This window comes from Phaethon aethereus (assembly GCF_964289735.1).
Source record: "Phaethon aethereus genome assembly, chromosome: 1".
Taxonomy (NCBI): domain Eukaryota; kingdom Metazoa; phylum Chordata; class Aves; order Phaethontiformes; family Phaethontidae; genus Phaethon; species Phaethon aethereus.
The window spans coordinates 216342335-216354976 of record NC_138575.1 but is presented as its reverse complement, the minus strand read 5'-3'; the positions used below and the strand labels follow the sequence as shown (position 1 = coordinate 216354976).

The 12642-nt window shown below is 41.0% G+C and overlaps 1 protein-coding gene across 4 annotated transcripts in view; it reads left to right on the top strand.

The window, feature by feature from the left end:
- The window catches only part of PICALM (phosphatidylinositol binding clathrin assembly protein), a gene marked incomplete at both ends in the record, with an annotated part of 66756 nt that extends 56221 nt beyond the window's left edge, over positions 1–10535 (top strand). For all 4 annotated transcript variants that reach the window (XM_082010454.1, XM_082010453.1, XM_082010452.1 and 1 more), the window contains 3 exons: positions 1621–1680; positions 3641–3745; positions 10443–10535. In XM_082010454.1, the coding sequence (XP_081866580.1) occupies positions 1621–1680; positions 3641–3745; positions 10443–10535 (258 nt within the window). The remainder of the gene's footprint in view (positions 1–1620; positions 1681–3640; positions 3746–10442) is intronic.
- Positions 10536–12642: the final 2107 nt, after the last annotated feature.

Below are 12642 nucleotides of genomic sequence, written 5' to 3'. Positions count from 1 at the left end.
TTGGTTGTTTGGGGTTTTTTTTGTTTTTTTTTTTTTAGTGGGGAGAGACCAATATGTCATTAATGCTCATACGAAAACAGAAAATCCATGCTGACAGTTAACAAAGGGCAAGCAATAACCTGTGCTTGCTGTCCGAGGAATGCAGTCTTTCATTTCAAATGATTTTTTCGTTGTGTCAACAGTGATATTGGTCTTTGCCTGTATTCTGGTTTTATTGCAGGGTAACTCTGTAACTAAAGGATGGTAGGTTCATGCTTGAGCACTCAAAAATAAATTTAGTCAGCATGTTTGTGTGTAGGTGTGGATACACAAGCAAAACAAAAATAACCCCTAATTTTCAGGATAGTTTTGCCACCTATGTGAAATATATGGATAATACACAGTCTAGGTAATTCTTTGTAGGGGAAATCTGTTCTGGTGGCAAGTGAAGTGCCAAGCTACTGCCTATGAAAAGGCAGCTGATACCTTAGAACTGAATTCAGAAGCAGCTCTGCTGATGTTCTATTCTTGATTTATCTGATTTAATTAATCCAGTACTATCAATATTTTGTTTCCCTCTTTTTTTGTATCAATAATCTCTGGGTGCCAAGAAATGCATATGGTCTGTGTCTTGTCTTGAATAGTAATCCCCACAGCAATAGCATGAAAATTAGACTGTTTTTTTCTTAAAGGAGAGACGAGTTATCTGAGTATTTATAAGCACCAATTTATAGGCTAAAAAAAAAACCCTTTTTTTGTCCTTGTAAGGGTAATTTAGAAAGCAGATAATGAAACTGTAGAACTAAGAATATGGTTAGAATATGAAGAACTGTCTTTAATATATTTTTCTTTCTAAGAGTTATCAGCTGTTTTTTTATGTATATGTTGCCAAGTTGTTTACAAAACGTAGCTTGACCGCAGGTTTTGTCTGCTGACAGCAACCTTACTGTAACTTCATAAAAATTAACTTAGGTTAAGGGTAATGTAAACATATCTGCTATGTACTAAGAGGGCTTTTAACCTGTTCAAATTCACTGTACTAAGTGGGTGACTGAGAGGGAGTGTGAGTTGGATATTCATGTTAGAGTTGAATTTATATTGAAACACGGTAGGAGAATCCCCATAGTGTGTACATCCTGGCTAAAGAGAAGAGCATTCCTGTAATGGCGGCAAAAGCAATGGTAATTTGGTATTTCAGTCTTGAAAATTCTTAAGACTCCTTGTGTACCATTACTTCTGATTTTGAAAAATAAGTATATACTTCATGGGATTAAAAAAAAAAAAAATGCTTCCGCTTCCTGAATTTTCTTTCTCACGCTTCTGTGTCTCATACTCTGTTCTTTAAACAGGATGCTGAGAGAACGGTAGCTAGCAGGTTTGTTTAGTCAGCCAGAATCCTAACAGGTTAAAAGCAAATACATAATTATAGATTTTCCAGGATCACCTAGAAACTTTAGCTGAGGTATTGTATTCCATCTGAAATAATTTGGATACTCTCTTAACACAAGACTGCAAATCCAATTTATTCTCTGCTATATTCATAATAAGCCAAGTGCTGCAGCTGACCCCTAGAAAGCAATATCTCCGCAGTATGCCGCTGGCTACTTCTCCTCTCAGTTCACCGCTGTTTTTTCACACCAGGCACCACCTGTAATGGCGTATCCTGCCACAACGCCAACAGGAATGATGGGCTACGGGATGGTGAGTGGAACTCCTGCACTTCAAAGTCATCAGATGCTGTATATCATTTGGCTGCTTCGACTTTGGTAGCAGTAGTTTTTCTGAACTATTTTACAGAAGACTGAATTTCAGCTCCTATCAGTTTATTCATTACCAAAGCATTAAGTCCTGGTTTTCTGAACTACTTCAGTGGGTTTTGTTTGAAATTAAGTGTGCCCTTTCTTAACCTTGGTTAGTTTTTCATAAACTTTTTAAAATTAAGAGAGTGTCTATACTTGGTGGGCTTTATTGGTGTAGAAATAAGGGTATTGTAGAAATAAGCTGTGCTTAGTTGCCAGCTGGGGTTAAACCATGACCGTGCAGCTGCTCACTCACCCCCTCACAGTGGGTCGGGGGAGAGGATCAGAAGGGTAAAAGTGAGAAAACTCATGGGTTGAGTTAAAGACAGTTTAACAGGGAAAGCGAAAGCTGTGCACACAAGCAAAGCACAACAAGGAATCCATTCCCCACTCCCCACGGGCAGGCAGGGGTTCAGCCATCTCCAGGGAAGCAGGGCTGCATCACGTGTAACGGTGACTTGGGAAGACAGACGCTATCACTCCAAATGTCCCCCCCACTTCCTTCTTCATCCTGACTTTATATGCTGAGCATGGCGTCATATGGTAGGGAATATCCCTCTGACCAGCCTGGGTCAGCTGTCCTGGCTGTGTCCCCTCCCAGCTCCCCGTGCACCCCCAGCCTCCTTGCTGGCAGCCCAGCATGGGAAGCTGGACAGTCCTTGACTGCTCAGCAACAACTGAAAACATCAGCATGTTATCAACATTTTCTCATCCCAAACCACAGCCTCACACTGGCTTCTGTGAAGAAAATTAGCTCTATCCCAGCTGAAACCAGAAAAAAGTGTATTGTGATTATAGCTACATTCACAGCAGGAATGTTTTTACGACTTGTTCAGAAGTGTGCAATGTCTGAGCAGATGGGTGAGATGGGCCATTACAGAATGACTAGCAGGCTTTGTGACATCCTGAAAACTGTTCGGGCTCATTCAAACTTTACTCGGGACACTTACTGCCAGGAATCTCTGAACAACCCTGGTGTTTAATTTTTCCTAAAAACAGTAGTAGGTACCATAGTTCTAAGCGTGGCCGTTCCTAAGTGGCAGTCTAGTAGCAGGCTTTTCCCTTGGTGAGGGCATACTGGGACAGGCAATTTTGTTAGTACCTTAGCATTCCCTGGCTGCTGGTTCCTGTGTCTTCATTGTGCCAGCGCTTATTTTTAGCTTACTTTTTGTAGGGTGTTTTCACCAGGGTCAGTTTCTTGAATGGGTTCTTGAGTTGGCATGATAGGAGGAGTATCAGGATTAGTCAAGGAAAAGCTGCTTGGAATGGGGATTGCTTCAGGAGGGTTGCTGCTGGGTCTCAACCCGAGCCTGAGGGGAGTGCCAAAAGCAGCGCCAGAGATTGGCACCTATGTCTAAGACCATTAATATATATGTTAAACTTTTAATTTGGCTCAGCCAGAGTGTCGGTAACACTTCAGACTTTGATTGCATAATGACTGAACATTAATTGTACATATAGTTCAGAGTTTTCAATTTTTCTAGAACTCTGTCAGCACTGCACTGATATCTCTAAAACTGTTCTTGTGCTTCCAAAGGCAGACAGGGAAGTGCTGTCAAGTCCTCGGTTTTGGGAGCAAGAAGACCAGCACAAATGCTTGTGCTTAAAGTATTTTAGTGTTTCGGATCTTTGCACCAAGAGATTAAATGGGCTCAGTTGTTACTGAGAGTATTCCTTGAGAAGGCTCTAACATTCCTTTCTAGTAACCTTTATTTGCAGAATATTGCAGAAAGTTCTTCTATGATTCCATACATCAAATATGACCAAGATTTTTCACCTACTTACCAGTTTCCTTTCTTTCTCTAAATACTTGTGATGTATTAATGCTATGTGTGACTTGATGTTGTCTGGTATTTTTTTAGCCATCGCAGATGGGAGGTATACCAGTAATGACACAGCCAACTTTAATATACAGTCAGCCAGTCATGAGACCACCAAACCCTTTTGGCCCTGTACCCGGAGCACAGGTGTGTATATACAAAATAATTGCTGCTAGAAACAAATTACAGCTGGGTCAGTTTCCTTAAAAGTATTTTAATGTTTTCTTGTGTTGGACAAATGTGTTGCACAAGCCCAGTTGTTCATGGAAGGATCACTTCCTGGCTTCATATATCCAGGTTGGCAGCATCAAGTTAGTTTTACAGAAGCGAAGAGGATGGCCTTTTAAGGCATTGTTTTTCTGGGAAAAGGACTGAGATTATCCGCAAGGATAAGAATAGGTAATGCCTGTGCTGTTTCCTGAAGACAGGCTTCTTCCCCAAAGTTCACCTTCTCTGCTGCTTTACCTCTGCATGTGGCTTTGAGATTGTGCTGTTACAGCTTTTTTCCTAAGTACATGCATTGCTGTTCTTTGACCTGTCACTTGAAAATATTAGATTATAAAGTAACCAAGTCTGGCAGTAGCTGTAAATTTATAAGCATGCAGCTTACACTTAAAAAATACGACAGCATTTTGCAGGGTACAAACAGGGTGTATGTAGCCTTTTAAGTCTATGGATGTTGTAGATGGGTTTGAAAAGAAAGTGGTATCAAACTTGGTGAAACTTCACCCCAATACCTGGTTGTTAGCACTGACCACTCGCAGTGGGAGGCACATGGCATGTTCATCTAGCTTTAGCCTCTGTATTCTCCAAAGGTCTTTGTGTTCCTCCATGGCTTTGCAGAAGACAGTGTTTACAGCGTAGTGGAGATACTCAACAGCTGTACAAATCTATCTGGCCTTTCGCTGGGAAGTGAGGTGTTACGTTAAATGGAGTGTTCCTTTAATTGCCTGCTTTTCTGCTTCCCCTGATGTGTTGCGTGTAGATTCATTACCTAATGTACTGGAACAAAAGAGTGTGCTGAAGAGTTACTCTGACAAACAGTGATAAGAACTGACTTTATCAATACAGGAGTTAAATTACGTACCTTATATTGTTTGGTTTGCAAACTTCTGTCACTGGGAAGTTTCTACCCAAACACACTTTTTTAGCCCAATAGCCATCTGAAGGTGTTTTTTTTGCAGTAGGAAAAACTTGGGGGGATATAGAGGATTGGGGAATGGACAACATTGAAACACCTTTGTACTATTTTCAGAAAATATTGAGATCATTGAGTTTGTGTTTGTGAACTGTAGTTAAAGGCAGAGCCAAGTTTAGCTGGCAGATTGGAATTCCAGTATTAACAGTGTGGTTTTACTTGCTAGTCAAATGTTTCTTTGTCAGAGTTCACACTGTACAACATGAGTCTTAGAAATACATAATATATTAGGACTGTGTTTTGATCTTGACTGTTTTAAAACATGCATGCATAACTTCACTTAAGTATATGTTGGTGTAAGGTTGTGGGTTGATGTAAGGTTTTTGGGACTAGAGTATGGAGGGAAAAGAATTCAGCAGTAGGTTGGAAAGGAAAAGAGCCTCAAGCTTTTCTTCAATGCCTGAATGGGATCCTTTAACAGGAGAGGCTGTATTGTGTGCTGCCAGTAGGCAGGTTGTCCATTTTCTTCACTAAAACAGATATTTTTCAAAATTATTTTTTTAAAAAGCATTATCTGAAAGGGATGCTGTTAGATTTCTTTAGCTAGAAATGCAATTTTCAGTTGTTTTTCTGTTGAACTTCTGAGAACTGCTTTGCACACTTTAAACAAGTGATTTGGTATCTTTCACATGGGTTTTATACTATTTCAAGGGGGAAAAAAGTGTCATGAACACATTCTTAAGAGGATATCAAGTTAAAAGGATCCTTAAGGATTAGAGTGGGGTTTTTTTCTGCAATTCCCAAAACATCAATTTTGAAATGTCCCTTTAAAAATATAAATAAATCTGCCTGCCTGCCTAATTCAGTTACACACAGGTAGGTAGGTCTGAATAGCTAGATGAGCCTTTCTCCTTCATTTGACATGACAGGGCTTGGTCTAGGTTGAATCCCAGCTGGCTGTCGTAACAGGACAAAGAGGAATTAGTCACAAGTGAGGTGTGTAGAGCTGTATGTATTGTGCTTCTCTGACAACATGTTTGGCTCCTGTGAGAATTAATTTGATAAAAACCACACCGTTGGAATCAACATTTGCTGTGTGACCAGGACTCGGGGTTTTTCCCTGAGACACATGGTCCATGTTGCTTGCAGGTGTGGCATTTTCAGAACTCTGACATCAGTAAAGCGACTTCAATGAGACAAAGGCTGCGTGTGAGAGCCGCTTCCCCATACGCAGCAGAGATGGTTTTTACTAACGTATTGCCACGGAGGGAATTTACAATATTATCACACTAAACTTACTGTATGCTTAGTTTTGAGGTGGTTCTGAGAGTGCGTTTGTCTGTTTAGGTTTAGTTAATACTCCTGTTGTGCCAGAAAAAGAAATAGGAAAATAAAGAAATGAAAATGTGTGTTTTCTTGAGGTAAGGAAACAAATCTTAAAGAATGAATAATGGTTGTCCGAGAGGCACACAATTCAAGCTGCCTACATCCCATGTGGACCACTCTAAACACCATTACTATGATACAAGTTTTGTCCATGGTGTCATCATTGCCAAAAAGTTAATTGTTTTTAATATTTATGTTTAAAGCACTAGATTGTATCACTTGCCTCTAGTCTGTGGGTAGATTCTGGTTGCTGTCTACAGTAAAGAAGCTTGAAGGTACTTAACAGCATAATGACAGACGCAGAATTGTTGCCGAAAAATTATATTGCCAAGTTGTAGTGTGTTGGGAACTCCTCCTGCTTTGTATGCAGACGGGTAAAATAGGCATCCCAGTGTTGTCCTGTTTCTTTATAATTTAAACTGGTGTTCCTAACTGGATACTCTTAAGGTGTTGTCTTTTATAATTTTCCTACCTCTGGACATACCTGTTTTGCCTCTCCAAGAGTTCTGTTTACATGCATGCAACTTTATCTCTAATTGTCACTATCAAAAGCAAGGGTAGTTTGTATTTTTTAAGGGCAAAGTTTCAAAAGTTTGAAAATCTAAGTGCAGAGGATATTCATAGTTATAAAAGAAACTGACGCATACCTTTTTTCCTTGAAATGACTCCTCTTGTAGTACAGTCACTATTTCCTGCTTGAGAAAGGAAAATAATGATAAAATACTTCTTTCATCATGATAAAATAGCAGGCTTTCCTCACTGCAACATATGGTACCATGCTACCCAGAGCAGGGAGAATGGTCAGAGTTGTGTAATTAAATTTTAGCTGGTGGCAGGGAGAGTGTGTGTGTGTGTATGAGGAAGGGCCAGGCTGAATCAGTGGCCAAAATGAGGTTAAAGAGTAGCCAGAGTGATGGCAGATGTGACACAGTACAGCAAACGCAGAACACTTCAGACAAGCCGGATCTGAGTGATGTGCAGTTAACTGGAACATAACTACCTGTTGTAAGTCCTGAGTGCCGTAATGCGCAACAACAGTGCGTGAATGTTCACCACCATGAAAAACATTATCATGTTGGCTAATATAAAATGACACAGTACGGACAAATCGGTGATACGCCATTAAGTGTTACATATTGTGCTCTGATCACCCCCGTCACGACACAGCCTTAGGAGGGGAGGCAGCTGGGTAGTGAAAATTTTAAGATTTAAAATAGAATAAAGAAATTACTTGGCCTGCTGCCAGCCTCTGCGTGAATTGTAACGCTGCAGTTGTTAATGTCACTGAATTGTACAGAAAAAGTAGTAGGAGTGATTGTCTGGCGATGGGGAAGAATAGGTAAATGTGCAAATGAGGAAGTTGGCTGGGGGTGGGGGAGGTTCATAGAATCACAGAATGGTTTGGGTTGGAAGGGACCTTTCAAGGCCATCTAGTCCAACCCCCCTGCAGTGAGCAGGGACATCTGCAACTAGAGCAGATAGCTCAGAGCCCCATCCAGCCTGACCTGGAATGGTTCCAGGGATGGGGCATCTACCACCTCTCTGGGCAACCTGTGCCAGGGTTTCACCACCCTCATTGGGGAAAATTTCTTCCTTGGATCTAGTCTATCTGCCCTCTTCTAGTTTAAAACCATTGCTCCTTGTCCTGCCCTACAGGCCCTGCTAAAAAGCCTGTCTCCATCCAGCCCCCTTTGAGTTCTGGCAGGCTGCAAGAAGGTCTCCCCAGAGCCTTCTCTTCTCCAGGCTGAACAACCCCAACTCTCCCAGCCTGGCCTCACAGCAGAGCTGTTCCAGCCCTCGGAGCATTGCTGGGGCCTCCTCTGGCCCCGCTCCAACAGGTCCATGTCTTTTCTGTGCTGAGGGCTCCAGAGCTGGATGCAGCATTGCGCGGGGCGGGGGGGTGTCTTCCCAGAGTGGAGTAGAGGGGCAGAATCACCTCCCATGACCTGCTGGCCACGCTGCTTTGGGTGCTTTGTTTTTTTAATTTGAAATTGTGGAAGAACAGGCTATGAAGTTCAGGACAGTTTTAGGCCAGAAAGTAAGCTTTACAGGTGCTCCTTTTGGCACACTAATCTTAAAATATATGCTAAAACAGCTTGACAGACTTGTTTAATGAGAAACCAGTATCTAGCTAATGATGGGAATCATCACAACACTCACTTGCGGATGGGTTCTTCTGTCGTACTGTGACTCCGGAGAGTTTTTGTCTTTGCTGGAAGCGGCAAGAAGTGACAACTGCTGTTGCAGGTGAGACTCAGCCTTGAGTCTGCTCCAGTACGGTACAGCATTTCAGACCACACCAGCGCTGGGCAGTAAGGAGGCTAAGCAGTTTTAAAAACCATCATATTGGTGCTAGAGAAGCTGATGGCCAGTGCTGTTTTAAATGCTGCTTCTTAGAAAGTGCTAAGGTAGGTTTTGGTTTTCAGATGTATTTGTAAGCTATATTCTGGATAGATGCAATGTAGGAAACTGTCTAACTACACTTTCCACGTTTTTTAGGCCTCCTTTTTGATAATTAGAGGAATCTTGTTAAAATATGTATTTACTATAAGGTATTGTGTCTTGTCTGAATGTGGCTGTGGCATCTAGGAAGTAGCATTGTCAAGTTTTTTCCCAGTATTTAGGCTGAACAGGCTTCCTGAAATTTCAGCTCTGTTTCTGGTTACCTGCTGATGTTGCACAAATGACACAGCTCTAAACCTACCGGTCTTCCACACTGCTTTCAAACTGGGACATTGCTTTGGACTTGATATCAATTGGAGATTTGGCAACTCAATTTAACGGGACTTTTAATATGTGGCTCCAAGCTGTTTGCCCATGAAGAGGAAGGATGCCTCATGAAATCAAGTCGCAGCAGGTGTGCCTTGCTTGAAGTCATGACTCTGTTGGACTTGATCATCAGGCTGGCTCAAATCCTGGAGAGTGGTCGGATGTGTGAGCTACAGCTTTCCAAAGGGAAGAACCAACTTTAAAAGGGGAACTTCTGACATCCTGAAACTGCTTCTTGAGCACTTCCCATTCTGTCTCATGACTCTTCCATAATCTGGATCCGAGTGCCACATTGGGAGTGGGCTTTTGAGAGGGAGATAAAAGTTCCAACCCAGATAGAGAGTTGATCCTAAGAGATCCTAAAAGAGCTCCTTCTCCTCACATAGTTTAAGATAAACATTAAAGTGAAAAAATTAAATTTGCAATGACAATATTTATACTCTGGGCACTTCTGCAAGCAGATCCCATAAGCATGTTCCCTGTCATGTATAGCTTGGCAGGCATTTGGTATTTCTAATGGAAATACGATGTCTTCATATGATGTTTTTGCAATGGGCATGAAGTGCAAGTATGCACTTAGTGACTCCATTATGAGTGAACTGTTAGTGATGGAATCTGAAATGGAGAAAGCGGACTTTTAATTGTAACTGCAAAAACATGCAAGCTCTGTGAGGTAGGAGGGCAAATAGAATTTAATAAAGCACTATTAATAACTGGGAAAGCACTACAAAAAAGGGAAAGGGCTAAAAAAAAAGAAATCAACAAATAGCAGATACTCCTGCAATTACAGCCTGCAGGTTATTGGTCCCTTCCAGCAGCAGCAGCTTAAACTCCAGTATTACCTACTTGTAAATTCTGTGCTTTATATGGCTGAATTCGTAGCGTGGTGCTTTAAATACACAGCTAGAGGATGTGACTTTTGTTAGTGTATTGGTCTCAGTCTTCAGTTGTCACCTAAAACAGCAGCAGTTGACAAACTTTAATCTATTTTTTTTTTTCCTACCCCCAGAATATATCCTGTGTTCTAGGCCCTAAGTTGAGAATTATCCGTTATCTGCTCTCCAACTTCTTTTTATACACACCCTGTTTTGGGAGGAAAAGATGCTGAGAGCTGTTTCTTCTGGAGAAGGCATCTGGAAAGTTGCCATGCTCTGGCCAGGCCCCCAGCCTCATCTCTCCCTGCCAGTACATAGTTTTGCCAGTAAAATGGGGAGAGCGCTAACCCATTTCACAGGAGCATCAGGCTTAACGTTTTGCATCTTCTTTTGATGAAACCTGCTGTGAAAGTGTGAGGTTATCTGCTTATTTGGCAAATGCCAACTGAAGTTTCCTTTCTGGAGGGTCATGTCCAGCTTGTTTCTGCATTACACCAACCATTGAGGAGGCTTTCTGTTTTCCATATGACCAAACACCTTGTTTTAATAGTTGATTTCTGCCAACTTTGCCTCTTAACCTCCCCTTGTCCTTTCATTACACATTCAGCTTTCATATTCTGTCATTCTGAGACCTTTTTTCTTTTTCTTTCCCTTTCTCTGTCGTCTTTCCTACTAGCTGTCTGCAGCATCCAGCCCTTCCAGTCAGAGTCCTCACAGAGCCTCAGGAAAGGATCCCTTTGCAGAGCTCTCTCTCCAGGATTTCTTGTAGAACAACTTAGGTATTGTCCATTATTCTGGGGAGATGCTGGTTTTTGTGATATAGAGCAAAATTAAAGTTCTAACTCAAGTTTTATTAACATGGCTAGAACTGTTTCTGAAGAGAATAGAAACAAAAGTTATGTTGAGTTGGAAGCATTGTGGAAGTGAGTTGGAAACTCGGTATACTTCAGTGGTTTAAAGGCCTGATCAAATCATTTTGCTTCAGCCCATTGGAAATAAAGTTTGATAATTCCTTTCTGAACTGCAAGAGCCAGCAGATGTGGTCCGGTGCTGCAGCTGGGGAGACAGAACCAGTCCTTCCTGGTATTTACCATTTCATCAGGAAAATGTTTAGGGTTCGTGGTTAGCAGCAACCACCTGAGTGCTGCTGGCAGTCTGCTCGTGCGCCTCACCAGAGGGTTCGCTTTATGCAGAAGGAGATTCTTGCTTTCATGTGTGCGAGGGTTGAATTTTGGTACAGATGTGCACTGGAGTTCTGGTCGTCTTTATCAGTCAGGCGCAGGTGGAAGTTAAATACTAAATTGAGTGAAAACATGAAAAAATCCAAGAATACATAGTGTAAAGAAAGAGTGGGCTTTATTGCACGCAGTGTTCTGCTTTTCTGTGTGCACTTTCTCTGGTTCAGTGTGAAAAGTGACCTTGAGTTCTTTTCATAATGATGTTGATCTGTTATGCTGCCGCTGGTGGCAATATTGCATGGATGAGTAGATGGTTGTTTTTTTATTGTTGGACAAGCCAACTTAATGCAAAGAGACGTTCCAAAGGCTGGTGTAGTTGGAAAAACAACCTGCTGGCCCTCGGTTGTTTTCTGGCCCTGATTTTGTAAAAATTTTTGTTTCTGTTCAGAACTTCAGATATTGGGGTAGGTTGGGCCTTTGAAGAATGGAAGTTTTTGAAGAAAAGACAGGTTTATAGTGAAGTCCTACTTCTGTTGGATGTTAATACGAGGGTTTTTCATCTTTCCAGATTCAGTTTATGTAACTGTGTTAGATGGAAGAGAAAGGAACGTTTCCAAAAAGATGTGCTCACCAATAAACCCCCACTTCCAGGAAAAAATGAACTTCAGTCTCTCAAACTCTCCTCTTTCATTAAACAATGCAGTGAAATGATGAAGACCGATGAAGGAACCTGGGACAACTCCATCAGAAAACATCAATATACAGTACCAAGCCAAGAATTGCCATGAATTAAGACTAAGATCTTTTTTTTTTTTTTTCTCCCTGTCCTGGTGACTAACACGTCAATACTTTCAGCTTCTAATAATATCCATGATCGGTAACATACGGAGAGAAGCCTTTATTCTGGAAACTGAGATTGGTATTTGGAAGTGCTGTCTGGAGTGGAGATATGTCCTTTACTGTAACTCAAAACAAGACTTTGGGCAGGGGAGGGTCAGATCCTAACTCTTAATTCTGCAGTTCCCTTTTCTTCAGTCCTCACAAATGTAGGCACAGCAGTAATGGAAATTAACTTTTTTAAAAATTATATATTCAGTTTGCAGTAGACATTCCTTATGTATTATTGTTTGTATTTATTTATGATTATCAATTTAACATTAATATTGTATCAAAAAAACCTCCTTATGAAAATGAGTATGGATGTATACAGTATGTCTGATTTTTATCCACAAAGAATGAATCTGATTCAGAATGCTTTTCAGCTGACATACAGAGCACTAAATATTTTAAAGGTCTGAATCTAATGAATTCTCAGTATATATGGGAATTAGGGAAGAGCTGTAAAATGCATTAATCCTTATAGTCAACTCTGTGCCTAGGATTTTGCAAGGGAACAGTTAACTGACTAGGAGAAGCACTACATTTTTAATTCAGCATTAGTGCGTTGGGAAGGAACTTTATTGCTTTGTGCTTGGCATGTCATTATTTTTACATTTGACATTATAAGGCCTTTCCAAAATGAATGTGAGGAATTGCTTTCATTTTAAGACTTTCCTTCTTTTCTGTAAAAAAAAAAAAAAGGTGTTGTGTGTTGGGGGGAAGCCTTTTCACTTGGCTAGTGCCATGTTTATGATCATGTACCTTTCAAAAGTAAAAAAAAAAGGGGGGAAGTAGCTTCCTTACATACGTCTAGTGGGT